General features: G+C 42.2%; 1 protein-coding gene across 2 annotated transcripts in view; it reads left to right on the top strand.

Annotated features, from left to right (window-relative positions):
- The first annotated feature begins 440 nt into the window (after positions 1-440).
- Positions 441-23,956, top strand: part of LOC147258572 (synaptic vesicle glycoprotein 2B-like) — a 38,542-nt gene continuing 15,026 nt past the window's right edge. Inside the window, exons 1-4 of one of the 2 annotated variants that reach the window (XM_086208497.1) lie at positions 454-576; positions 866-935; positions 17,026-17,766; positions 18,417-18,643. In XM_086208497.1, coding sequence (XP_086064623.1) covers positions 17,537-17,766; positions 18,417-18,643 — 457 coding nt within the window. In that variant the 5' untranslated portion in view covers positions 454-576; positions 866-935; positions 17,026-17,536. Of the gene's footprint in view, positions 577-865; positions 936-17,025; positions 17,767-18,416; positions 18,644-23,956 lie in introns of both variants that reach the window. The other variant, XM_086208496.1, reaches the window with a different exon arrangement.

Raw genomic sequence — 23,956 nt, 5'->3', positions numbered from 1 at the left:
TTATAGGAAGCATCCCTGTTTGCACACTAAGTCAACACATCTGTCACTGGGACACCACCACTCCCTCACTCCACCTACTCATCTATTCATCCCTCCCTGCAACACCTCCCCCCCCCACACACACACACACACACTTTCACACACACTCACACCCCTCCCCTCCCATCAGCACCCATCTGCCTCTCTCAATCCCATCGCTCGCCCACCCTCACCCCCACCCAAACTCTCCCTACTAGTCCAGTAAATGGAATCTTCTTGCTTGAAAAGGTACTGCACCACAGAGGCGGATTGTACCACTGTGCGTGTGGCAGGTGGGCGGCGGCGGCGGCAGGGAGGAGTGCTGCAGAGAGAGAGAGAGAGGGAGAGAAAGAGAGAGAGAGAGAATGAGAGAGGAGGGGGGCGGCATCTTCTGCTCTTCTAATCCCCCATCTCTCTCTCTCTGTTGCTTGCATAGTCAAAGTGATGCTGGTTACATAGTCAGAACAGAAACTAGGGTTTCAGAGCATTGACTGAATGACAAGATATATTTGTTGTGAGAAATCGGTTGGATGTAAACTTCAGTTTCACTCTTTTCTGGTAAGAGAAGTTATTTTTCACTGTACTTTCAGTTGTTTGAGTAGCAAAAAGGTGCATTGACTCATATGTTGAATGGTAAAATCTTAATTGAGATTGGAATTCCAAGAAGTAGTTGTTTTATTTTATGAACTCCGACACATTTTTCTTTTGCTCTTTGTGTCAGCCTTGCATATAACATGGAGTCAGGGCTTCCAGACAGAGCAGATAATATGATGTTCAGAGCAGAAGTAGGTCAGATGTGCAAACTTTTGCTGTAATTGTAGATCCCGGCTGTGTTCACCCCTCACAGGTCATAAACAGTGCAGAAAAACCTTGTGAACACAGTGAATGGAGAGTCTTTGACAGGGTGTTAACATCAGGTAAGTGAGGACTTGAATGTATTAATAACAGACAGGAAGCATGAAAGCTTCCGTTCAGGGGGGATTGCTTGCCAACATCATTATATAATCAATACACACACACACATACACACACAAAAAAAAACCACACACATGCTCGCGTGTCTCGTATTACATCCCTCGTTGTTGTGTTATGCTCCACATAATAGCAGGGCCGATGGGATTTTGGACTTTTCTATGTTAGTGTTTGTTGACGCGTCTGCAGCAGCGTTTCACATGCAGCTCAGCGCTTGTGTTGAAGTTGCTACTTAACGCTGAGATACGCTAAATCCTCTGGTACTGTAACGACTGTAGTCATCCAGCTGTCATCCAGCTGCCAACGCCTCCAACAGTCTATGAGATTGAAAGAAAACAGAAAAATATACTTTAAATCACACTAAAAACCCAAACTCAGTGGCATTATTGAATTTAAGCATTTTGTTGCAGTGAGTTATGCTCCTCACTCTAATTAGTTTAAAAAAAAAGCCAGATATGCAGTTTTATTCGATACAAAAAATAAACAAAACAAGAACAAATGTTTGGAAATAGATTTCTGCCGTGTTAACGTTTGGCTAACATGTTTGGTTCAAGTTGAAATTTCTTGAATTGATATTTATTGAAGTGAAATGACAGTGTGAGTGAAAAAGGCAAAGAAATTAAATGTATCTAATAAAAGGGGTTGCGGTAAAGGTGGAAAAACACTGGCGGTTAAAACCAAGCTGGCATCAGATTTGATGATGGTGCTGAACCAGACTGCAGGTTACTTCTGCTCCGATTTGATACAGTAGACTGCACTGTAGCTAATGTGAGTGAGTGTGTGTGTGTGTGTGTGTGTGTGTGTGTGTGTGTGTGTGCGTGTGTGTGTGTGTGCGTGTGTGCGTGTGTGTGTGTGTGTGTGTGTGTGTGTGTCTTCCTGCTGTAGATAGGAACATGATGCATTATTAATCTTGTCTAAATGACTGGGACGACTCTCCAGCTTCCTCTCTGCATATCTATCACAGGCCTGTTTTTGTCTCTGCTCACTTTATCCCGTCAGTTTCTTTTCATATTCAACACACAAATGTGTTTTGGATGAAACACCACACACACTGTTTTCAGAAGAAGAAGGTTAGCTTTGTCTTAAAGACACAACATGCTGCTTTCAAATATAAGTGAAAAATGGACCAAACTGACAGTGTTTGCTTCAGTGACTTCAGCATAAATATCTACTCCACATTTTCTCCTAAAAGTTAGAGTGTGTTGCATGGTTCATTGCAGCTTATAAACACTACATTTGTTCGAATAGGGCCCCTCTCCCTGGACTCAGTGGCACCAGAAGTACACCCCCACCCTGCCCTGCAATCATATATCACCAACAGGCTAGCGCAAGCTAACCACAGGCTAACAAAATTAATCTGCCAGTTGAGACTGACTAGATCAAGATAAACTCTGGCTAGCACAAGCTAAACTACAGCTAGCACAAGCTAAATGCTGGCTTGCATGTTGCTGTCCCAGCAGAAAGCAGGCTAACTCCTCATCGCTCTTCATCGCCCAGCTACTCCTTTAGTGCTTTAAAGCAGGTGAAAGCTAAATCGAGATCCACTGTTGTTCTAGAAGGAGCTTTTTCAGCGTGCTGTGACATCTCAGTTGGGCTGTAGTTCTTTTTCTTCACTTCTCTTTGTGCATTCGCCATTTTCTCAGGACTAAATTTCATCTCATCAGGCGGTAGCTCTGCAGACACAGTGACCACCTCACATTTCTAGAGACTCATCAGTGATGATTGAGCCAGATTAATTTGGTATAATTCTGACAGGAAAATGCTGCAGACTCTACCTTTAACCATCCTGCGTGCTTCGTGAAGGAAGCTCATGTGGACTGCAGAATGAGCTCAGACATGGTGATGCTCTGGAATGCCAGCAATGATTTTGCAGTACTGCTGGATCCTACTCACAGTAATTATACTGGCACAATGAAAGAAAACACACTTAAGAGTATTAAACTCACATCACATTGTGGCTATAGCGGCCTATGGGACGTATGATGAAATGCCTTCTTCATGTGATCTTTGCTACGAGTTCTACTGCATGATTTTCTTATGTCCAGGGCTGCCTATTTTTGTGAAGTCACACTCTCGCAGTGTTCCTTCTTTTCTGGCAGTGATTTCTTGTAGGACTTCTTTCCTAGCTGCCACTATCTTTGCATGACTGTCGAGCTATCGGCTTTTGCTCCTTCCCTGTCTGAATGTCTTCAGACCCACTGTGAATGACCTTTTATGTTGGACTACCTGACTTTTCGGGATGCCCTTTTGCTATGCTGCTACACCTCCTGAATCTACAGTCCCAGTGTTAGCGTTCGTGTGCAAGACTAGTATTTTGTACTTTTCCTTCCTCCTGCTTTGAGTCATTCATTTGTGTGAAATTATTACATTAAAAGAGGAATGCTCTTTATTTTCCTCAGCATCTTTTATCTCAGTTTAGACACACTGTCATAGCCTCCGTGGAAGTGTCAGTCTTTGCTTGTGAGCTATTGAGCTAAAGTTTGTATGTAATATATAATATTGGATGTTACCAGAAAATGAACAAGCTGGACAACAGGGTACATTTATAAAAGCGATGCAGCTCCGAAATGCTTATGCAGAGACACACTGGTTGCGAATGAAGCCGCCTGACATTGACACGAGCTGTACCTGTGGAGAAATGTCTCTTGAATGCTAAAATGTTGCTGTGCGATGCTAAAAAGCGGTATTATTTTAGTGGTGGACTGTAAATAGATAAAATAAAATCCGTCTGTGAGAGAGAATCTTGGCTGAGTCACGGGGGGCAGTCACTCTATGTCATCCTGTCGAATTTTCTCACTGTGGTCAAGAATGGTGGTGGAAGAATGTTGCTGTTTGTTGTTTTTTTTGTCGTTTTTCTTGTGTTTTCTTTTGACGTAATGAAAGCACCAGAAAGAAGTGACAGTAGAAAGCACCCTGGTGGGCAGTGATGTGTTTTTAAAGCCCCGTTCTGTTCTCCAAACTCAACACCAACTGCACAATGTCAGAGGGCTGCTTGAACACAGATGGGTTGAATTTGTGCCTGAGATTGCATGAAATCATGGAAGTTACTGGTGGAGGTGACAAGCTTTCATAACCTCCACGTTTAATGTTGGCGGTGGATCTCCAACTGTTACGTGGGTGATAAAAAAAAAAAACAATCACATTCACTCAGGTTTTGTTTCTGCATCAATTCCAGTTGAGCACCCATGTTCACTTCAGAAATTAGTTTGAGAATTTAAACAATTAAGCATGTTCCCAAAAGCCAGAGGGTAAGGGGTAATAGATTGTGTGCGCTTGTTAGACTGATTCTTTTTCAAGTAATAGTAGGCCGCACCACACGTTTTATGAGCTAAATGATAAAACCTATCTTTTGAGAGATTTTTGTCCTGCAATGTTAATACATATATATTTCTTTTTTTTTATCACACTGTGTAATAGCAGTATCACATATATGCCAGATATATCTATCTTGATGTCCTGCTCAAGTTTTCTAAAGAGCTCAAGCTGACTCCTCCCTCCATTAAGTGCCCAGCAATAAAAACCCTGCATTCATGTCTTCCATGGTGTTGAGAGGTCCACTTGCTGGAATAATGGACGTCCATCCTGATGGAAACTTCTATGATATTTACGTAATGCATGTGACATACACGTGGGAATCACCCTGAAGCACAAAACTGTGGTCACGTGGTTGTGTGAGGTCTCTTTTGTTCCATCCTCCTCAAAGTCCCAGGTTGGAAATCTCAGCGGTACAATCCATCCTCTCAGGTCTCGGGGGTAAAACTAATAACCAGAAACAAGGAAGGCTATGGGTTGATAGTATTGATTAGGCAGATGAAAATGTGTTCCAAAGCTGATGTCACTTGGATGTGATTGGGATGCTGCACTTCTGCACTTTGCTTTTTCAACCATGGCCTCTGGTTGACTAAGACCTGGTCAGGATAACCAGGACCTGCAGTCAGTGAGGGAGCACCAGCAGACTGGAGGATGCTGCCGCCCCCCTGACATGGATAAACATTTAGGAGAAGAATGACAGAAACACACATTTTAATGGTCTTGCATTTGTTGTTTTTCAAGCCGTCTTCACCGACTGAGACTGATGTGAGCGCAGAGTGAAGATAGAAACAGTTGAACACCAGCAATCTACCAGCCTGAAGGCAACCAAAGTTTCATTTAATATTAATGTAGGCACCAGCAGCACCTGCAAAATTTATAACCAGGCACAACAGAATGTGAGAGGGTTGCTTTATATCCACATTTGACTGGGTGGATGGATCTTTCTTCTTTTGCATTGAAGTGACATGGCCAGCCAGGATTTCTTTATTTTACCGATTTAAAAAAAACAAAAAACACTAACAGGAGCAAACATTTCAAGAGGAAGAGAAGCAGGTCTTTTCACTGCTGTGTATCAGATTAGGCAGATGTAAACATCTGGAGTCGCAGCACGGAGCTGCTAGTCACAGCTGGCTTGAGAGTTCCACCTCTCGCAGCTTCAACAACACAATTGCTGACTACGCTCAGATGGATTTTTTAAAAATGTTTTTTTAATGAGTAATTATTTGACATTCATCCAAACCAAATGGAAAGTGTTGAATATGTCTTCATTACAAAGCAACGCGGGAACTGAGGTAATTAAGCTGAAATATTGTTACCTCAGTACACATCTAATAACTTTTAGATGAATTTCAAAAAAACTAACTGAGGTCATAAATTGGTTCAAGAGGGTGGCCTAGAGCCAAACTAAAACAATTACAGTAGGTGAAAAGGCCTTATTTCTAGATGAGGTTTCTCTCTCACAGCCAATCTAATAGCTTAATTAAAATGTCCACGTCTTCGAATGTGCAACTAACAACGTCATTTTAAAAATGCTAAATTTAGAAGACACAAGGACGACAGGGAACACTGGAGTCAGCCTCTGTTCTGGCTCTGCTGTCCATAATCAGGCTGATTGTTCGAGATGGTACAAAGAGAGCAGAGGATGTTCTGGCTGGACTCCAAAGTTTACTGCAGATTTGGTAGCTAAAGCGACACCATTCCTGCTGGTTAAGGGCAAATGCCTGCCAGTGTGTGTGTGTGTGTGTGTGTGTGTGTGTGTGTATCCTTATTCACGATCACTAACTATGTTTGAAACCAGTCAACCATCAGTTCTCAATCTGACCCAGCATCTGTTTCAGACAAATCTCCTCTCCTCCGCTGCTAATTAACTTCCTCACACACGCAGACACACTAAGGTAAAGTCACATGACACTGGACGAACAGCAGCATCCAAACAGTCAGTTGCGTGCTTTGAAAATATACTGACTTACACTTTCTTGATTTCAAATTTGTGTTTGAGTACAGCCCCGCTGTTGGAAGGGTGGGGCCATGGGTTGTGTGACATCATAAAACATCATTCCAGTATTATATAATGTTGTTAAATTATAACTACATTCCCCACCCCTTTGTCTACTGCAGTGCCTGTTTGAAGGCGAGCCTCCCTCGTGTTTTTATGTTTGTGTGTTTGGATCGTGAACGTTGTCAACTTCAGCTCATGGGTCTTCAATCAGTGCAATCAGCTGTTTGTGCGCTTTTCTTCTACAAAACTCCAGTTCAGTTTTTCAAAGGAGGCTGTTCTCAAATGCTCCTGTATCATACGTCACTTGAGTTTGTTCCAACATATTAGGAATATTTCAGAAACGGAATCTTATGGACATGTTAAATCCCCTGAGAGATATTTGACATATTGTTTTTTGATCAAGCATACAGGCAGATTTGTATTAATAAAGCAAAGATTCGATTTTATCACAAATGATCCTACCGGCCCGTAACTGTTCTGAATCTGTTTCTCTCTCTCTCTCTCTCTCTCTCTCTCTCTCTCTCTCTCTCTCTCTCTCTCTCACACACACACACACACACACGCCCACACACACACACACACACACACACACACACACACACACACACACACACTTTAACACATAATTTTCAGTAATAAAATGAGAGTTATAGTGGGTGTTGCCCTTCAATTTAAACATTTGAAACAAGTGTTTGGAACTATATTTAAGCCATCAAAAGCTGGTATTTTATCATTTTTTACATGAAAAATGGTAAAAAAAAAAAAAAATGTAATAGGCCGATATATCACTTATCGGAATTTTTAATTCCCTATCGGATAAAGACATTTCCTTCAATGACATCTCATTTATCATAAGCTCCTCAAAAGATGCAAAAAGCTTCTTTCCCCTGTGACAGCCAAACCTTTCAACTGACACTTTTACTGTCCTGTCAGTGCACAGGCGTCCGTCGCAGTGATTCTGACGGATGACGGAGCCTTGTGACGATTGTTCCTCAGTTTTTTTCTCTGAGTCGATTGTTTCGTTCAGCAAATGTCTTGGTGTTGTCATTCAACATTCGCACCCTCCTGCAGGTTTGGAGGAGAGCTCCTAGCAGAGGCCTCGCTGACTTGGCTACCAGATGTGTTATACAGAGAGAGGTGATCGATAGGCTGATAACACAGGGACGCATCAGCTCTCGTCTCTCCACATTTTAATTTCCTGCTGCCCACCTGTCAGTAACAAAAACACCAAAGGCTGGATCGATGCTGATCACCGGTCAGCTGAACAACAAATGATTGCGAGTCACATCAAGATCTTTCACAGTGTCACTGTATCTGGATGGTGGTTTGCTCAGAAGACAAACACGTCCATCAACAGTGAACGATGAACAAATTACAAAAGAGACCCAAATCACTGTTATGAACATTTCATTCGTTTTTTTTTTTTTTTTTTTTGTGATGGCTGATATTTATTTACTCCATTTCTGTGCTGCTGACAAATATTTTCATCTTGGTTTCTAACACGTCCTTTTGGTTTCTGTTTATGAAATTAACTCGGGGGAGGTCGTCTTTTTGTGATTCATCTTATTTTTGCTAATATAATCAGCCCTGTCCATCCCCTCACTGTTAAATATGTCACTGGTCAACCTTGTCTGCTCTTTGTGTCTGGAGAGCCATTGTGTGGTCTCGTCTGCAGTAGGTTTCTCAGGAGAGGGAAGCCTGCGTTACCTCACTCACGGCCAACGTGACCCAGTCCCAGATAAGTGAAAGAAAATGAACGAGTGGTTTCAAACAGTGTTCCTGCTGAAGTGCTGCTCGGATGATGGGACTGCATGAGAACCCACCGCTACTCCACTACAATAATGAGCCTTAAAAGAGGCTGAGAAGCTTTTCATATCTGAGGGGAGCTACTGAATCCTTCGAGGGTTTTATCACGACATGCTTTTATCTTAAAAATCATATGCCTCGACTTTTTCCTCAAATAATGAAGACGAGTACACACTTAGCCGTGGAATTCGTAGCCTATGGTGGACGAAACTTTAGCTGCTCACAATTAGCTTGTCTTTGTCGTGTCAGAAGTGCATAATTCCTTTAAAAAAATGCTGCAGTCACATCTGGATGCTTGAGTTTTATTTTAACTTTGTCGTTTACCTATTTCTCCACTCCTGCTTTGCATCAGCTTCGTTAGACCCGCCCTGCTCATCACAGCCCATCGGCTCTTGTCCCGCTCAGCTGTTCTCGCTCCTCCAATTAACTTTATGCTGTGTGTGATTTGCTATCCTTCCTAAATGCGTTCTGGTACATTTACCCGAGAAAACGTGGACGTCCGCAGCACAGTTGTGTTTCAGTTGTAAGGGTTTAAGTACGTCAAACATGGTGAGGATCTTCGTCCCAACACAACGGAAGTGCAACAGCTGCCCAACATGAAAGTGGAAGAAAACTAATTAGGGCCTGAGCCTGAAGGTACTTCAGGCGAAGACCCTATTATGTTTGCTCGTTCTGCTTACAATTCTTCCTCTTTGCGCTGCCATCTTGCTTACGACATCAGATGAGCCTTTTTAGAGAACTCAGGCTTGGCGCATCTCATCTTGACTTTCAAAATCAGGATTCCGGTAACAGAGACTATTCCATTGAACTTTTCCCAGTTGGAGTTTGCTTTTTTCCGAGTTTCCAGTACAATGGAGCACAGCACTAATGTACGGCTTCCTTTGCTCTTTGATGCAGCCTTGACATTCTTAAGCCTTCTGTTTCCCTGTTACCAGCCTGTCTGCTAACAGTAAAAATGAAAGACTCTTAAGATCCTAATCCTACATCGTCTATACGGTCGGGGTCCTGCGACCTCCATGTAGGATGAAATGACTGAACTCAGACCTGCTGCTCCTAAACTGCTTATTTATAAATAAAAAATGTCTGGCTTAGGAACAAAAGTGGAAACGTGAGAAAAAGAGGCGTTTTTTTTTCTTTCTTGTTGATGTGTTTTTTTCTGTAACAGTATTCAGTATTTCTGTAACAGTTCTGTATCAGCCAGCCGATTTAATCGGTCAGTTACAGCCATTGAAGCATAAACGTAATCAGCTTAAAGTTGGCAGATTGACGCATATTTTAACATGTAATTTTCAGTAATAAAATGGCATTAATATGGTGTTTTTCTAAGAACGATGTCCTTGTGTATCCAGTAGAGCTCTGACTCCTCCCCTGTCCCAGTCTTGGCTCATACGAGACTGAAATCGAGCAGTTTGCCTCAGTGTTAAGTTTATCATAGCTAGTTGGCAAAATAGAAATATAACTTAATAAGTTTCCCATGATGCACCTCATTGTGTCTGTCACGCTTCACTCATATTATCAGTCGAGCGTGACATGTTATGTTAGCAAGCTGAAGAAAGTTAGGATAACCTCACTTAAATATTAGCTACCTTAATGAACTATTTGACCGAGTCAGTCAGGGCACCATGAATGATGTATTGGCAGTATCAAAATCATCAATCAAAAACAGGTATTTTGTGGGGGGTTTTTATATAAAAAATACAAAAAAATTAATTGAATCGGCCGATATATCGGTTATCAGAATTATTTATTCCCTAATATCTAAATTGACATCGGCCCCAAAAAATTCCTATCGGTCGGGCTCAAGTGACTAATGGAACCATAGATAGCCAAATAAAACTGCTATAAATAACTTTATCAGTTAAGTCTGATATATTTTTATGATAAATGGCTTGGGGGCAATAATCACACATAATAAAATAATAGAAATATAAATTAGGGGCCTGTGGAAGCAAGCTCAAAAACCATGAAGAAATTCATTCAGGAACCAGTGGAACAACAACAAAAAACCCTTCCTGAACACATTCCTCGCTGATGGCAAGCCACCCTCAAAAATGACCAAACCAAAACTTGTACGTCTCCTGTCATCGGTTAGACTTGGCTTTGATGTAGATGGTTTTTGAGCGGAGTATAAGCAGCTCGTGCTATGACTCATGTCAAACTGTTGGATCATTTCAAATAAGGTCAAAAAGGCCATGAAAGTGAATTCATTTTCTCTTCTATGTCACTTGTTGCTTTCTGCCTTTTCAAAGCCTGTTCAAGAACCACGAAGGGAGTGTATTTCTAAATATTACATGGCAGTTTGCATTCATTTCAAGACAAACATTCAAAGCAACTCCATTTAATTTGGATCTTATTGCTATAGATGAAGCATCTATTGCTGCTGTGCGTGCTGTAGTTTATCCCCCAGGCTTAGAGTGGATGGAATCCTGCTGGAGCCTCCTGCCTGGATGATGAGCAAATGTAACATCTTTGCAAAATTGAATATGAACCCAGTTGGGCAAGGAAACTCTTATTTTGACGTTCCATTTCCTCTGGGTTTGCTCAAATCAGGGTGGTGGTGTTGGTGGTAGTGGGGGGGGGGGTACCATTTAACACACCGGTAAACAGAGAGTTTAAAGACTAACAGAAATATGTAGAAGAAAGTGGAGCTACTAAAAACTGTGGCCCTCGCCCAAACCACTAATGGGGTGCTGCTGTTAGCTAATGGACAAAAGCTCTGATCCCTGAGGAAGAAGACACCACACAACCAGGCACAACAACTAGAACCCGTCTTCATGCGTCACTGTGATCCGCTCCAGCGAATAAAATATCCAGCAAATGGCACATGATGTAATTAAGCCACATCGGTGTGGTCCTGCAACTTTGGCCAGCTTTCTGAAATCTGAAGTATCTTTTTTTTTTTTTTTTTCGAACAGTGTTGCTATCGTGTTTCATTTGGTATCTGTATCTTTTAGCACGTTTGTGGCTAAATTCATGTATGCATGGATTGATTCCTTCTAACGTGCTGTTGGGAATATGCTGTTACTTGCCTTTTATAAACTGTATTTTGTGGAAATGTGATGCATATTCGTCCGCGTCAGTGTGGCTCCTCTCATGTGATGCTTTGGTTAATTAGCTGAAGCTTCGTCAGGGGAGTTTGGGACAATTGGGACTGTGATCAGTTGATTAGCATGCATCCATCAGTCGTTTTGAGAAGGCTGTAATTGTCAGTCAGTCAGTCTCTGTTGGATATTGAGATCCAAATAGTATTAGCAACTTGATTCCATTGACAGTTTAAAGGAGCCACTCGGTTTCAGCTGAACCATAATGAACTTGTGTGTTCGTCGTGGATTGACCGTGTTTGACCAGACCACCTTTGATCAATGACTGACTGTAGTTTTATCATCAGATCTGCTGCTGGATCCTTGGGGAGCCTACAAAGGTCACAATGGAGGTTATGAGAATGCATGTTGACTTGCTGACAGGGAGGTGGAGACAGAGGTGCGTGTGTGTGTGCGTGTGTGCGTGTGTGTGTGTGTGTGTGTGTGTGTGTGTGTGTGTGTGTGTGTGTGTGTGTGTGTGCGCGTGTGCGTGTTCAAATAAACATTTCCTAAACCATCCTGGAGGATCAGGTCCTGACCCTGGCAAGAATACTAATGGAGGAGGGAGCAGGAGAGACCAGGCTTCATGGCTCACTACACTGTCTCTGTGTCCCTGTGTGTGGCCGGTGAAGGTGCTGTGGTGCACCAAAGCTGCTGTTCTTCAGTCGTCCTTATATGAACACCATGTTCCAACTCCGCAGGAAGACAAACATGTTCAGAGTTGATGTTTGGTCCCGTGGGAGGGTTCCTCTTTTTTTTCTTTTTTTTTTTGCAGCGGATGTGGTTGCGTATGCTTCATTAGACCGACCAAAATTCAAAGTCTCCTGCATGTTAATGTCCACTCAACAATAAAATGTTAATCTCAACACGAGCATCTTTCTGGGATTAGGATGATGTCCACCAGCGAGGCCGACAGGTGAATCAGCACAGAGCTGTCTTAAAGCAACAGGGGCTCAGACAACCCCAGCTGTTGCTCTTCTGTGCCAAAAAGCAGCAGGCAGATCAGGTTTGGCCATCTCATAAAAGCCTCTCCGCAGCCTCGCTTTAAAGGTATCCTATACTGAACTCACAGGAGGGATTATGTTATCTGGCCTTCCACCGCCTCCCCCAGGATGAGCTATCAGTCTCTAGCTGATGCAATCAGAATAAAATGGATAGAGAATGCAAGATGTTCTTCTGTTGTTGTAGATTTCTATCAGAAAAATTGTGAGACGCTGAGGATCCATAAAGCAATGCTACAATATCCTGCATAATGTCAGGTAGTATTAGGTGTGGTGGAGCAATGCATCACTACGTGGAGGCGGGGCAGGTTTCAATAACAGAGCCACATCAGCCTCACTTTAAGGGCTACAGACAGTTTCTAGGTGAGCCAAGAGCCGAGTCCTGACTGCAGAGACCAGGACGATTCCTGTGTACAGCAGCTGCCATCCAACGTTACATTGCAGGAGACACTGAAGGAAAACACAATATATGTGTGCATTTATATGCGTGGAGACACGCTGGACAAGAAACTGTTGTACATTTATTGCCATTTTCTGCAATTTGATTGTTCTCAGCTTAATGCAGCTTTCTAAACTGAAAGAATAGTTCTGGTTCTGTACCTGTATTCACTTTGTGATGTAGTGTAACAGTTGTTAGGGTGTCTAACTTCATCCTCTGCTGCACTTCAGAGGAGTGAAGATGTGTTTTTAATTTGTGATAGTGAACTGCAGCACATTCAGTAAACGAGTCTGAACGTTCTCTACCAACACAAAGATCACGTGTAGAGAAATAACTAAACTAGCAACCCACAGTCACAAGCTTTTGTTAATCATGAATTGTACATTGGGCGGCACGGTGGTGCAGAGGTCAGCACTGTCACCTCACAGCAAGAAGGTTCTGGGTTTGAGTCCCGGCTCCAGCACGGGATCTTTCTGTGTGAGTCTGCATGTTCTCCCTGTTCCTGTGTGGGTTCTCTCTGGTACTCCAGCTTCCTCCCACAGTCCAAAGACATCAAGAGGGGACGAGGCTGATTGATACTCTAAATTGACTGTAGGTGTGACTGTGAGTGTGAATGGTTGTCTGTCTCTATGTGTTGGTCCTGTGATGGACTGGTGACCTGTCCAGGGTGAACCCCGCCTCTCGCCTGAAGGCTGCTGGGATAGGCTCCAGCCCCCCGCAACCATTAAGTGGTAGAAAATGGATGGATGGAATTGCATGTCCTGTAGAAAAGTGTAGAAAAGTCCTGCTTCATGCTGGTCGGTGCTTTAACCCCTGAGGATAAGCTGCCAGGATATGATTTGTACTGTAATTTAACTTATAGGATTGTATAAAAAGGAAAGTATGGTCGACTGTGTGTTTTGTCATTTGAGAGGATTTCATGCAAACTACATGCAAGTTTGTGTGCTTTATTAAAATGTGTTCGAGCACCAGAAAAACCCAAACCCACAGAGAGTTTTGAATTCTGATTTTGGTTGAAAATTAATGTAGATCATGAAGGTTTAATGATTTGAATAGAAACCACAGACTGCATAAAAGAAGTGCAATAAGCCATAAGAAAGCTGCTGCTCTGATACATGTGATTGACCTGATCTGATAACAGCTCATGTAACACAGCAGCTTTCAGCTCTGCAGTGATCAATGGAGCAGGTTTGAGTGTGACACACACACACACACACACACACACACACACACACACACACTTGACACTTGACACTTGCACATTTGGGATGGGGCTTTGTCAGTGCTAGCTGATCCCACATTTGATGGATTATAGATTATTCTGAGACAGAATGACAACACCAAGACATTTGCTGAACGAAACAATCGACTTGAGAAAAAAACTGAGGAACAAACGTCACAAGGCTCCGTCATCCGTCAGAATCACTGCGACGGACGCCTGTGCACTGACAGGATAGTAAAAGTGTCAGTTGAAAGGTTTGGCTGTCACAGGTGAAAGAAGCTTTTTGCATCTTTTGAGGAGCTTATGATAAATGAGATGTCATTGAAGTAAATGTCTTTATCCGATAGGGAATTAAAAATTCCGATGGTAAATGGAAATGGACTCAATTTTATGTAGCGCTTTTCTACCTTAGCGGCACTCAAAGCGCTTTACAGTGTCATCTCATTCACCCATTCACACACACACTCACACACTGATGGTGGAGGCTGCTGTGCAAGGCGCCAACCTACTCATTAGATAACTGATATATCAGCCGATTACATTGTTTTTTACATATTTCATATAAAAAATGATAAAATACCAGCTTTTGATGGCTTAAATATAGTTCCAAACACTTGTTTCAAATGTTTAAATTGAAGGGCAACACCCACGATCAACTCTCATTTTATTACTGAAAATTATGTGTTGAAATCACCGTCAACTGGCCAATTTTTGGCCGATTACCAATTACGCTCTAATGGCTATAATTGACCGATTAAAGCTTATGTAAGTGTATTCTCTTGCTTCCTAAATGTGTGTGTGTGTATGTGTGTGTGTGTGTGTGTGTGTGTGTGAGAGAGAGAGAGAGAGAGAGTAGCACTAAAAGGTGCATTATGTAATTATCAACTGGAATGGATAGGGTTAGCAGTGTAATATTGACCGTATTATCGTCAGTGTCATTATTATATTATTCTTATGTTATTATTGAGGTCTGACTACTTGCAAAGTGTTACTTAACAAACTGTTACAAATGTAATGTGTACACATAAAGACCTCCATTTTGGTTGATTATTACTTAACGCACCGTATTTCTGACTTATCAATAAACTTCAACTAATGTGGGGAGATTTATAACACATTGTGTTCATGTAATTAAAAATAAAACTTGGCGTGTCATCACAAAATGAGGCTTTCATAACAAAATTAAATGAAATTATATTTGTCATGACATCATGTAGTGTAATTAAGTAATGTGTTGTTACAAGGTCATTAACAAATGAGTTTTGTGTGTATTTCACCAATAATCCAGAATATGGTTCTGGTGTTTGCTGGGGTGCTGTGACTGAGTCATTTCTGCTGCGGACTGAGATGGGTGGCTTTGCTGGGGCATTGAAATGTTGGTGTAACTTGGCGGTGATGCTGACTGGCTCGCAGCCGGAGCAAGATTCCATATGGTGGTTATGACACAGGCACCTCTAAGACAAGATAAACAAGTAAGCAGAGGCTGAGCACAAGCGCTTATCATTTGACGCTGCATCGCAGTACATTAATTTCTCTCCGTTGCTCTGTTTTTCTGCCCGGATTTCAATCCCCTCCTGGGTCAGTTGGTGCAGTTTATTCATTCAGTATTTTGTGTACACACCTGGTAAAGACCATCTTGAAGCTTCATGAAGCAGTGCTCGGCCTCCCGATGGCCTAATCTCGTACATTTATTCAGAATTGATTGTTGCAGTTCAATAAAATATCATGGAGCTTCCGGTCCTGATAGTCAGATCTGTGGTGCAGCTGCAGCACTTTAACAGCATTGTCAGATCACACAGACCTGGGGGACGGAACACCTCACAGCAAACAAATTGGATTTGATTTGTAGTTTGCACAAGAAAAGCAGAATAAGCTGCACATGTATGGAATTAAAAATAATTTTGCTTAGTTTGCAGTTACATAATACTGTATATAAAAACACATATATGTCGTGTGTGTGTGTGTATATATATATATATATATATATATATATATATATATATGCATGCAGAGCTGCTCAGATACAGTAAATCTAAAATTCATAAATATTTGGGTCAGTGGTGACATCATGATATAAGAATGCTGAATAAGCATTTATTGAATATCTATTAATGCTTATTGTCAAGTGGGGAAAAAGTAACACTCCAACCCCCAACTCCCAAGCCTCCCCCACCACCCATCTTTCTTATAAAGTCTGTCCAGATGCGCTGACTGGTGCATATGTTGGTCAGTCTCAGGGCCAACGCCTGCTTACAGAAAGAGTCTGCAAAAGAATCCTCTGGGGATTTATCTATTTGGGGGAGAAGAGGAAAACGCCAGGACAGCAAAGGGCCGAGATTTGATAACAGTGTTAATGCTATGTGAGCCGTGTGTGTGTGTCTTATGTTAGCTCCAAATTTGTCCATGACTCTCAGAACATATGACGGTGCTTCATTTCTGTTTCTGCTCTTCATGACGTAATGTAGGGCGGCACGGTGGTGCAGTGGTTAGCACTGTCGCCTCACAGCAAGAAAGTTTCAAATTAAAGTCATCTTTCTGTGTGAGTCTCCATGTTCTCCCTGTTCCTGTGTGGGTTCTCTCTGGTACTCCAGCTTCCTCCCACAGTCCAAAGACATCAAGAGAGGACGAGGCTGATTGATACTCTAAATTGACTGTAGGTGTGACTGTGAGTGTGAATGGTTGTCTGTCTCTATGTGTTGGTCCTGTGATGGACTGGCAACCTGTCCAGGGTGAACCCCGCCTCTCACCTGAAGGCTGCTGGGATAGGCTGCAGTCTCCAGCACCCCCCCCCCCCCCACACACACACACACACACACACACACAACCCCTAACAGGATAAGCCGTAGAAAATGAATGGATGGATGGATGGATGAATGGATGGATGATATGTAACATATATTCCAACCCACTAAAGGACTATAAGTATCTGTAGGCCTGACATATTAGTGTTGTTCAAACTATTGATCCTGATTTTGTATGTAAAGTAGTCTAGAATTCAATGTCAACAATGGCTGTGAAGTGTTTTTAGTCTTTAGAAGGAGAATAAAGACACATTTCAGGCTGCAGATCAGTCGGTCTAGTGTGTTTTCAACCTCCAGCCTGGTTTTAATATCTATAAGCATGTGCCAACAGTTTTGAGAAAGAATGAACTCACCATGAATTGTCTCTTATTTCAGGTGTGAAGCTGGAAGACAAGTCAACCCAGGCTCTGAGACACACACACACACACACACACACACACACACACACACACACACACACACACACACACACACACACACACACACACACACACACACACACACACACTCACACACACACACACTATTACCAGTCAGAGGACTTTCTTTTTAAATATGAGAACACTCTATTAATCACAAAGGGGAAATCCAAGTGTGCTACAGCAACACTCATTTCAGACAGCACGGAAGTGTCTTATTCTTCTAAATAATCAGCTTCCCGAGTGTTTGTGATGTTAGATGTTAGCCCCATCATTAACTGTAGAGTAACTTAACAAGTGGAACCCATGACTCTGATGCTAGCAGGTTAGCAACATTTAACATTTATTAACACATCATGTGTAACTAAAAGCTCTAAGTGCAGGTTTATCTCATCCTTGACATCTCAAAAGTTGATTTAACAAACAATCCGCACACAATTTTCCATTAGCCAGGAAAATTAGCCAAGATGGCTGACCCCTACCAAAACAACATCTACCACCAAGGTGGAGGTGACAGCTATGGGACGTATGGAGAAGGTCACGAAGAGTATGGATACCAAGCAGAATACCCGCCCCAGGAAGAGGATGCAGCCAGTGACGTGACGGAAGGCCACGATGAAGAAGACCAGATGTACGAGGGAGAGTATCAAGGAATCCCACATCCTGACGAGGTGAAGGCTGCACAGAGAGCTGCACGGTGAGACACTCAGCTCCAACTTCTCATGCATTATCATGTAAAAAGGCAGTAGAACATTTATATTGTTGATGGCCAGAAGGACAAAATACACGTCACTCATTTATCATCACAATAGAAAAACAATACTCTGACGGCACACAGCATTTCTCAGAGAATATTCAGTGACATGAGTTCAGTGCAGTAATGTGCAAAAGGGGTTGTTATAATTTGTACTTCTATTTGGGAACAATTCAATTTTTGGATACAATGACCAATCACAAGTATAGAGTTATGATTCAATTACACACGTACATTTTTTTTTTTTATTCAAGACTATGGCCTTCCATCATTTCATCTGATGTGCTTTTTGAAACGAAGCAAAAGAAAAGTCAAATTGAAAAAAACAAACAAAAACTAAATCTCCCAAAGGTAAATTCTTCACCTGCTTGTTTGTTTTTTTTGTTTTCCTTTTTCATAACCCTGCATGCGTGAAACTGGAGATGAAAACCAAATACGCTCTGATGTAGCAACTCTTAAACTGGTGTCCTAACCTTTGCCTTCATTTCCTTCACGTAACATAACTGACTTGTTTGAGGGTTTTGAGGGCTTTAATCTGACCAACAACATCAGACAACAACATCTCAGTCTGTTTTCTCTTGTCTGTGTGCCAGGGCGAAATCTCGAGCAGCCGGCGGAGGCATGTCTGAGCTGGAGGAGCTTTCTGAACAGTATGAGGATATAATGGAGGACTGTGGCCACGGGAAGTTCCAGTGGATTCTCTTCATGGTGCTGGGTCTGGCTCTGATGGCTGACGGGGTGGAATGTTTTGTGGTTGCGTTCGTTTTGCCGTCGGCTGAGAAGGACCTGTGTCTGTCCAATGCGGAGAAAGGGATGTTGGGTAAGGGTGTTTACTGATTTACTGTTGCTTACAGTGCAGTTTCTCTGAAGTCTTTCTCTGCAGTGAAGTCTGTGCTGTTGTCAGTGTGAAGAAGAATTTGCGTTTTTTCTGCCACCAAGGCTGCAAACGAATCGATTCCCTCCAGTTTTGACACCTGATTGTCTTAGGTCAGGTGTCCAGAGTTCTAGTTACCAAAACTGTCATCCAGCATCCATGTGTTGTCTAACCTGCTTGTCTTGTACAGGATATTTTCTGCAGGTAGAACTGCAAGTAGCATTTGGCAAGCCTGTATTATAGACATTTCCTAATGTAATCCTGTCTACTTGCTTGGTATGTACCAGTATGTACTTCTAGATAAGTTGTGCATGTCTTCATTAATTCTGTTAGTGAAACAACCCTCTTCATTTTTTTAAAAAAGAGAAGCTTTGGCTAAAGTTGCCTGCTTTTTGTGCTGGGCTGCTATCAAGAAAACAATTCCCGCACAGATTTACAAATTAAAAGCATTTCAGCATCTCCGGGCACCTCTAGACTTTTATTTGTAATAATAAAACAAGATTTGCAATTGGTTGTTTAAGATGAAACTTTTTTATATGAAAGAAGCAAAAACATGATTGAATAACAGCGTGTGTAACTTCAAACAGTAAAACGATCCATATTAAGAGAGAGCGAGAGAGGCCACTCAACCACAGCAGGAGATGAGTACAACTGTCAGCTGACTTTTAACTGCAGCATCATGGTGACAGGAATGTTTATAGAGAGAAGCTGAATGTGAGAATATGACCGGGCCGATCTCGCACAACATCCCATTAAATGAGTTAATTTGACAATTCTAAACAACCAGCATCTATTTATTCATGCTGGCTTTTGAGGAGAGAACTTTGCGAGAACATCAATCGATATTACTTTGTTACTATCTGATTATTACACCCTTAATATCACCATGTTACCAAGTATTAAATGAACAAAACAGTTTTAATTTTTAGCAGGTTATCACTATATTGCTATTCTAGGATTGAATTGTTCGGGCTTGCTGTGTTTTATCTCTAAAAGCAGGTTCTGCATATAAAAACCTGAATCTGCAAGCAAGGGAGAAATAATGGAGAGGGAATCTTCTTGATTACGTTTTCCATTTGATTGGTCCACGTGAAGATTCTGTGAGAAGCGCAGAAGAGCTGGAGGGTCACGGCTTTAGCAAGATGATCTAAAAAGCTGTTGCACTGGTTTTAAACTGTTAACTGAGCGTAAGCTGGCTACTTTTGAAACAATCTGCTCGTATTCATCATCTTTCAACTCGATGCAAACGTTTCAAGACTGATTGTAAACTACGAGTGGTGGATGGAGCGAGAGCGTCTTGGACCGGTTCTCTGCTGGTTAAACCAGGATCTTCAAAATACTGGCCCCTGTTCCAAGATTAACAATGTTTTACCCCATGCTAGCCACTATAGTATATGAATTTTGACTTAAATTAAACCCAGATGTGCCCATTGCTAATACCAGTCTATTACCTTGTAATTACAGCACTGTGGTTAATATATTGTTGAATTTTTAACTCTTTATTACCAGCTTATTACCATGTTGTTACCAAGCTATAATGTAAAGTGGTACTGAGATGGGAACTGATGTCTTGTTGCTTTTATTTGTTGGATGTCACACTTCCTGTTGGACTCGCGACTCATGACTGAAGTTATGTATCGGTTCATAAATATTGTACAGCTGCTGAAACAAGATCGTGTACTTTTTCATTGGAGGAGGAAAATAGTATGCTCCCATCATTAGAAAAATGATAAAAGAAATAGGTCAAATCCTCGATTCATTATATTGCTTGCATGTTCTACGTGGTTAATTAGCTGTATGATTAAAATCTCCTGTTATCATAATCAAATAAGATGATTCAATACATTGTAAATTGGATGTTTTTTTGATAACATACAACAACACACACACACACACACATGCACACACAAACACACAAACACACACACACACACACACACACACACACACACACACACACACACACACACACACACACTGGCAGCCCAGGCAGTCAATCATTTCCTGAAGCTTCTTAAAGCTCTCAGTAAATCCTCAAATTAGTTCTGCAGTCACATTAGCTAATGGCCACTGAGGAGGCAGAAATGAATCAGCCTGCTGGCTCGCGAGTGTGTGCTGCACTATTGCACTCTGTATATTTACAGTATTTGCATATTTGCTGTGGGCTTAAAGTTCTGTAAGGTGTAAGTTGAAAGACTTAGTGTTCTTGCACCTTTTAAGAATAGCTTGTTGCTTGAACAGACAGAGAGGAGACAAAGGGGAACCAGACTTACAATGGTGGATCGAGGACAAAGGGGAGAAGACAGAAGCAAAGATTAGGAGGGGAGTTTAACAGAATAAAAATGACTGGAGGTAGAGAGAAGAATGAGAAAATTGTTGACTGAGTAATAGACAAGAGTAAAGAAGCAGATGTTGGAAAGGAGAGGAGGGGGAAAAAATCAAGAGGACACGGATGTGATTGGAGCGCAAGAGGTAATGAAAAGGCGGGTGGAACAGGAGAAAACAAGGAAAAAGGAAAGAGTGGATGAGTCGGGGGGACATGGACATGAAGAGATGAGAAGATGAATAAGGAGAGCATGAGGACAAGATATGTGGGAGGTGGGGAGGAGAAAGATGGATGAGGCAGAGAGACGTGAGAGTGCTGCAGGGATCCATTAAAGATGGAGATAGTGCTGTTGTTACGATACTTCCATTCCTGGTGAATCCAGCTGCTCTGATGTTTGTATGAACATTTCTGTCTGTGTGTGTGTGTGTGTGTGTGTGTGTGTGTGTGTTTAACTTTTCAGACATTATCATTTATTTTATGTATATATTTCTAGAATTTACTATCACGAGGGAATGCTTTGAAGGGTGACGAAACATCATGTAGAGAAAGAATCCAGGTTGGCGCTGCTCCATCAACCACGTGCTCTTTTGGGATCAGATAATCACAAATTAGCTCTTATCTGTGCCGAAACTGCTGCTGCGGTGACAGAAGAAGCCGCTTATTTTTTTGACTGACCCAACAAAACAGCAGGACCCTCAGCTAACAGAGTGGTGGTGGGCTCAAAGGTCTCTCCCCTGTGTGTCTGCGTCATTCTCTTAAGGTGGGAAGAATGTGAAAACCAATGGGAATAATGGAATAAAAATCTCCACCCTTCATCTGCTGGGAGGTTTTAAAGGCACGTCCTATTTGTGACATCAGCACCAGTTTAGAGCCAGTCATGGTCCAGTGTGATATGGAAGCAGGGATGGCAAGGACATAAGAAAGATCCACCCTGGCATGTGGCCCAGACCAGGCCCCCACCCATCTTCATGCTCCCATGCATCTGTTAACCACCTGTTAGTCGACTGTAACGAGGGAGTGGAGGAGAATTGAATCTAAATACCATTAGAAAGTGTCCAGTGCTTCGCTGACCGAAATTAAGTTTATTTATGCTCAAATTACTTTGACTTGGACCCTTTTGCACTTTGGGGAGCGCAGGCCATCCATGTAATCGTGTTAGTTCCACTGAGTGATGGATTGGTCCACCCAGCTTCACCAGAGCCCAGTTAGCCAGCAAGTTTCCTTCCTCTGGACAGGCCTTCATGGTGAGATCACCCACCACGCTTCAGCCTGCCTGCCATTTCTTGTACTTTACTTGTGTCCACTATAGTCGCCTGAGTTGTCCGCTGCAGATATAGGAAATATCTGTTCCTCCACTTACAAGCATCACATGGTCCTTGTCACCTTAGATCCATGATTACAAGCCTCTGTCTCTGTCTGTCTGTCTGTCTGTCTGTCTGTCTCTCTGTCTCTCTTTCTCTCTCTCTCTCTGTTGTAGCCATCAGTTAAAACTGATTTGTGACTCCGCCTTAATGTATCTCCTCCAGTCTGTCTTTCGCCTCCTCCTCCTCCACCTCCTCCTCCTCCTCCTCCTCCTCCTCCTCCTCCTCTCTATACATCTCCTCTTCCTTCCTCCCACCTCTCCTGATCCCGAGCAGTGTTTTCCACAGAGAAAGACTATGACGGAGTTTGTACTCTGAGTCAGCACACAGAGTCGGTGAGTGATCGATACGCTGTGTGCTGACCTTGGAACAGCCCTCGGCATCTCAGCGCTGCTCCATGTACCCCACACTTCTCTGAAAACAGATACAATGCTCCTTATCCACACTGAGGATGGAGAACCTTAGTGTTTAGTTTTGATTTTGATAAAAAAAAAGATTGTTTCAGTCACGTTTCAAGCCAAAATAGAGACAAAGTTCTCTACTTTTAAATTTGGACCCCTTTTATTTCGTGATATTGAGTAGTCTGAATGAATACTGGGGGGATGTGAATAAGAACTGATGTGGTTCCGCATCAAATTAATAACTGCTGATGAAGTACAGGTCTCAGTCACAGCCTGCTGCATGGCCACTGACGGTGATGATGCTGACTCAGCTCCAAGCTCTGCCGAGCGTCCATCTTTCTTACTGTAAACTCATTCTGATGGAAGATATAATGGTTTCCACAGGTAGGTGAGGGACTCTGAGTAGACTCTGTGTGATAGGATTAATCACAGCAGCAGTTCTTCCTTGTTGTAGGGCCATCTGCACACTCTGGCTGTCTGTGTTGTCTTTGGCGCCGGTTCTACTTGCAGAAATGCGCTGCACATTCAGGTCTCTAAAAGGAAAAGAGCTGAGTGTGCTGACATCACACAGCTGAGACCTTTTTCTGACCTCAGTGTGCGATCCTGAATGTGAGCGGACAACTACAGAGGTTAGAAGGGAACAAAGGTGTCTGGCTCTCACATTTCACAGTTGAGAAGTGGTTCTTTACCCTGGGTTCCTTTTTTCAAAGGAACAAGTAAAAGATGTAATAAAACTACACATGCCTTTTTCTTTTTTTCAAAAGCCAGATGAAATATAAACTGCGCAGTGCACAAAAAGCTACAGAATGTAATTTCCATTAATGAATACCAGCTGAATGATTGATGCAATGTGCTCATCGAATTTGTCCACTAAAAGGGGATGAATTCTGCCGCGTGACAGAAATGCTCGACGGGTCTGCTTGTTCAAACGCCTTTTCGTTTTTCTATGAATTCTGGGCTGGTTTTGTGTTTTTTGATGAACTTATTTTCATCAAGGTTGATTTCACCTGAAGAGGAAAAAGGACTCTCCGTAACGCACGATGGATTCGATTCATTTTTGATTCATGAACCATGCAGAAACGATTAGAAAAAATAAAAAAATCTCCTGACGGGTGGTTGATGCCTGTTCATGTCTTTTTTTACACACGTTGTGAGTTAGGATTGGAGCGGA

The sequence above is a fragment of the Aulostomus chinensis genome, chromosome 7, assembly GCF_037954235.1.
Source record: "Aulostomus chinensis isolate RoL2024-O1b breed Wild chromosome 7, RoL_Achi_v1.0, whole genome shotgun sequence".
NCBI lineage: Eukaryota > Metazoa > Chordata > Actinopteri > Syngnathiformes > Aulostomidae > Aulostomus > Aulostomus chinensis.
The sequence above is the reverse complement of the archived record's forward strand: the minus strand, read 5'-3'. Positions and strand labels throughout refer to the sequence as shown.